At 37.3% G+C, this 5,493-nt stretch overlaps 1 protein-coding gene across 1 annotated transcript; it reads right to left on the bottom strand.

The window, feature by feature from the left end:
* Positions 1 to 1,952: 1,952 nt before the first annotated feature.
* On the bottom strand, positions 1,953 to 2,315 carry LOC117100481. Its single transcript, XM_033240183.1, has one exon. It carries the CDS (start codon positions 2,313 to 2,315, stop codon positions 1,953 to 1,955), a length of 363 nt encoding a protein of 120 aa, XP_033096074.1.
* Positions 2,316 to 5,493: the final 3,178 nt, after the last annotated feature.

Raw genomic sequence — 5,493 nt, 5'->3', positions numbered from 1 at the left:
ACAAGTGGAATTGAATAGTTTTAAAACTTTACAAATTGTTGCCTATAAAAGTTTTACATGTTAATGAAGTTTTCTTCTAAAAGTTATTATTATTATTATTATTGAGAACAGAGTATTTAAAATTAATTATTGATTGTATATTGTGTTGGTGATTATTTTTGGAAGCTAGTTAATGGCTTAGTTTTAAAATTACTCTGTCTCTTATACACATCTAGATGTGTATAAGAGATAGGCATCAATGTAATTGGGGCACGTATGTTCCGGTCCTATCATGTGTAGTGAGACTGATCACAAGTGACAGAAAACAAGGGTTGAAGTTTTCAGGAACATAATAATATATTTATTTGAACACAAATATTTCGGTAGTCCCTGCAACCTTTTTCAGTGTGAACTGAACATACAACAAACTTTGCATAGAGTATATTGTCACATCAAGGAAGTAATTAAGCATAAATATTAGAATTATTCCTTCTTCCTTTATTCTTTCACAATTTAATGTTTTTTTCATATTTTATAAAATGTTATACACTCACATGATATAGTCACTCATTTAGGCCTAGCCTAGGCTAGACCTTGGTTATGCCTATTATATTACTATATTATTTAAAATAATACAATTTTATGGAAATTTTATATAGCCGGAGTTAATTTCAACCTAGGCAAACCGTTGCTAAAAAGGTACACTTTCTCCATCAAAAGGCTTTTTCTATGAATGGAATGAAGCACGAACTCCTGTAGACCAAACCCAGTACCGTTATGATTTTTAATCGTACGGGAAATCCTCTCACGATTCAATGTAAACCTTCTCACATTCGCACGGGATCCGATAAACTCCTGGTTGACTCTGTACTAGTGGTTTATCCTTGTGTGTTTGTAGAGTCCGGGATAGTTTTTTGGGTGCGCTATGAAACACTTTGACATCGGCTTGTGGTAGATAGCGTTAAATGCGGTGTGAAAGCTGTCCCAAATATGGTAAACAAACAGACTTTCTCGATTCCGTATTATTTAGCCTATTGCTGGGTCTGGGTGAAGTAATGCCTCTCGTGTGATAACCATTAAGTTTAAGGGCTGCCTTAACATGTTGCACTTCTTTCTGGATGGAGTTTTTATCGCTGATGGAATGTGCTTTTCTGATGAGTGTGTTACAAACTCCCTTCTTGGTATGAATGATGAAACGAACGTTTGTTCAGATATCTGTCGGTGTGTGTTGGTTTGCGATAGACTGCATGTGACAAAGTTCCTGTGTCCTGTCTGGTTACCAGAACATTTGTTTTCCTCCTTCATGGTAAACGTGCTTGCTTTTTGCTGAGAATTCAGGTGATCTAAAAAAAACCCATTTAGGTACACCTTACTGTGTTGCCAAATTATGAAAGTGTCATCGACGTATCGGAGCCAGAGTTTTGGTTGTTTGGTGGCTGGAAGAAGCGCTAGTTGTTCGAGAAACTCCATTTCAAACTAGTACACAGTAAACACTGTGAAAGTAAATCGTGAATCTGTTCAAGGTTCAGATATATTCTTTCCTTAAGAGAGTGTGATCGTCTTCTAGACGGTGTTTGGATATAGGACATGCCTTATTGACCGGTACATTGGTGAATAGTGATTTGATGTCGAAGCTAACAAAAGTGTCAGTAGATTCGAAGTAAACATACCGAATGGTCTTCACAAAGTGTTGGAAGTTTGTTACATGATGGCCAGTGTTGCCTACCAGTGGATACAGTATCCTAGCAAGATACTTGACGAGAGGGTAGGTTGGTGATTCTTGTGAAGAAACGATGGGCCGTAGTGGAATGTCCGCTTTATGAATTTCGGTTGTCCGAATAGTCTCGGGCATATGAATGCTGAAGACCGGAGTTGATGGTACAATGGCTTCGATAGTGCCTCCAAACGATGTAGTTCGAGTAACTGGCTTGTAACCCTCCTTTCGGTGGCTCTAGTCGGGTCTTTCTTGATCCTCACATACGCAAGATTTTCTCGTTGTACTGAGCGACATCAATGATGACCGTTGCATTGCCCTTGCCCGCTGTTAAAATATAGATAGTAGAGTCAGCACGGAGACTTTTCAATGAATTTCGTTCATCCTTGGTGATGTTGGATTTCGGTCTGATGTTCTGGCGAAGCAGTTGAGAAATCTGCATACGGATGTTGTCTGCTAGAGTCTTGTCTAACCCAGTTAGTGAAGGTTCTACTCTCTCGAATATCTCTTCCTTCGGTATAGTTGAAGGTGTTGTAGCGAAGTTCAAGCCTAGGACAAGTACTGATCTCTCAGCTGATGGCAAATTTCGATTGCTTGGGTTTACTACTGTCAGTCTTGGCATTGAACTCCGTACGGCCGACAGAAGCTTTGAAAGTGTCACTGTTACTACATGTGAGACGTTTGAACTTATTTATCTGTTTCTTTCTTTTTTACTCGAAGGTGAGTCAGCTAGCGGTGGTCCCTTTCCTGCAGATGTTGGTTAGGTTTAGTTTCAATGCGATCGATGATGGTTTCTACAGATTACAGTTTGAATCTGGCATTACTAATTCGTTCTCTTTTTGAGGATAGCTGAAGCGGCCTTGGTTTTAATAGGTGAAAAAAGTAATACCGGTAAGCCTTGGGATATCACGTTGGAATCTCTGCATCTCTTGAGAAAAGTCAGGTTTTAAATCAGTTTCGCATACTTGATAGACTGACGCTCAAATACTCTGACTAATGCCTCCCCGTAGAGCTGAACAAAGTATTGTTTGAAGGTTTGCATGGCGAAGTAGAAGCTTGCAGTACACCACGTAGGTAGTTCTGAAAAGGATTGTTGTAGTTAAGAAAGTCTTGACGTTTAGGTTGAGTTGCTTCAATCGTCTTCAGGAAGATAATATCTGCAGAACCTCCAAACAGAGAAATACTTATATGTTTGAGTAGAGCGTATCTACAACCTGTCTCTTATACACATCTAGATGTGTATAAGAGACAGGCTTTGTTTATTTAGATCGAAAATCATACAACTTTGCCATAATGGATATCATTTCTGATCTAACTAAATTCAAACAAATTACTTGTGATCCAACAATCACACGGGAAGGATAACTTCAACGATTTCTACGGACTCTGAAGAAAAATGGGACACTAGACCAGAACACATACAATAATATTTATTCTACAGGTTCGCAACCTGCCAGGATTTATGGGTTACCTAAAATGAACAAAGCTAGGGCGCCCGAAGAAACGACTGCATTCAGACCAATTGTTTCATCCATCAGCACAAGTAATTATAATTTTAGCAACATTCTTATTTAATTTGTTGCAACCTCATTTGCCTTTGGATTTTTGTTTTACAGATTTCTTTAGCTTCGTTAACGACCTTAAATTATAAAATTTCAGTAATGAATGTATGGTTTCATTTAATGTTAAAAGTTTATTCACCAATATTACATTAGATGAATCTATTGATTTGGCTGTGAATTATATTTTGGAAAATGATGACACTGCCTTGAAAATAAGCAAATCCAATATTAAGAAATTATTTGTTTTCGCTAGTTCTCAAACCCATTTTGTATTTACAAAGTTTATTATGACCAGATAGATGGCGTTGCTATGGGCTCCCCACAGCCCCTATTCTCGCCAATTCATTCATGGGACACGAATGAGAAAATCCGGCATGAACAGTACAAGGATCCCAATGTGTTATTGTACCAACGTTTTGTGGATGATAAGTTTTGTGTTTTCAATAAAGAAGAGGATGCTCGTTAATTTTTTGACTACCTTAACTCACGCCATCCCAACATTAAATTCCCTATGGAAAAAGATGTAGGGAAAAAGCTTCCTTTCTTGGACATCTTGGTGTCTAAAATTAAGGATTGGCCACTTCAGACCTCATAATTTAGGAACAAATCATATACTGGGTTACTTACAATTTTTTTCAGTTTTTGTTCGTTTAGTTACAAAATCGGTCTTATTCGTACGTTAGTTAATAGGGCTTATAAAATCAATAATAGCTGAAGGGGCTTAAATTCTGATATCATGGCATTAACTACTATCCTTAAGAGTATTATTATGTCCTTAGCAAGAAAATCCGTGCCTTATCGAATGAATTTTATTATGACTTAAATTAAAAAAAATATTTTTTTATTCAAAATTAAAAATTTGTTTTTAGCTAAAGATCCCATCCCAGTTGGTCTCCGTTCGCGTGTCGTTTATAAATGTTGTATGTGCAGGCTGATGCTTGTTACGTTGGCGAAACAAGCCGACATTTCTCCACACGCATGCGTGAGCACCTAACACTGGATGGGAACTCGCATTATATTAAAGCATTTAAAGAGTTCACGTCATTGTAAACAATCAGCCAATAAGGACTGCTTCACTATACTGGACTCCGCCTCTACAACCCAAATTCTAAAAATCAAAGAAGCCTTGCATATTCAGTGGGAGCAGCCCTCACTGAACAAACAGCTTCTTAATGTTAATGTATCTTTGTCATTCTTAAATTCATTCAATTCTTCCCTTTGTTGCATTAGTCCAGTCAAAAATCACCTTAACCATGGTATAAGCTCCTACCTCAATGACACTCAAACTGTAGGTACTATATATAGTGGAAAAAACATATCTTGATGTTGCGTCTTGCAAAACCTGGGATTTAACGAGAAAATTCGACTTTTGTAAGCAGTTTCTACCCGCTTGTCACCGCCGATTGTTTACCTTGAGAAGTGACGTCATGAGGTTCGAATCACGATACGCCGCCGTTCGCGTATCTACAACATCTATTATCTAATTGATAAGTTCGCTAATAATGTAACTATATTACAATGCATTTTTGTACACTATAATTATTTACGTACTAAGATAAAGTTTAACCAGAAAAATCTGCTAAGAATCAAAAGGAAACTCATAAATTGTTGTGAACTTGAAAACTAGTGAAATTGGCTTTCCGAATAAAGTGAACTACGCCCTCAGTTTTGGAGAAGCTTATACTTATTCTGTAAATCGGGTCCTGATTCTACTTTTAAACCTTGGTTATGCAATTCATTTTCGTTAACAGTTTTCGGGGTAATTGATACTAATAAGTAAAAGTTTGCTGCGTAGCTCTACATGTATTTGATATAAACAAATGGATAATTTAATACTGTATTAATTTTGTTGAAATAACTTCATGCAAGTATACGCTGATACGTACTCAATAGGCCTACAGCCGTCGAAGGGCAGATGCAGAACACTTTGTCAGGATCAGGATCAACATTTTCATCAGATAAGGTGTAAAGGCGGAGGACATCATGCTAGTTTTCACATAATATATTGGTGTCGTTTTTATTTAAATATTACTACTCCAGATAATGTTGTCTGCAGGTTGGCAAATCGAGAGTAGGCCTACATTGATGTTACACTTCATCTTCTTCGATTTCACTGTCGTATTCGGATTTGTCACTAATTTCTCGTCTCGAACGCTTTGTACCTTCCGAACTTTTCTCGTCAATTGGTCGTTTCAGATGAGCTGAAAATTTCGTGTAGCAAGCACGATGATATCCGTG

The sequence above is a fragment of the Anneissia japonica genome, unplaced genomic scaffold (genome assembly GCF_011630105.1).
Source record: "Anneissia japonica isolate Jap-2015-1 unplaced genomic scaffold, ASM1163010v1 scaffold685_len2926416_cov193, whole genome shotgun sequence".
Lineage (NCBI taxonomy): Eukaryota > Metazoa > Echinodermata > Crinoidea > Comatulida > Comatulidae > Anneissia > Anneissia japonica.
Note: the sequence above shows the minus strand (reverse complement) of the source record. Positions and strands in the feature narration are given on the sequence as shown.

Excerpts from the sequence above, each read along its gene's own strand:
- LOC117100481 (XM_033240183.1), bottom strand. The coding sequence starts at position 2,315 with ATGCCAAGACTGACAGTAGTAAACCCAAGCAATCGAAATTTGCCATCA.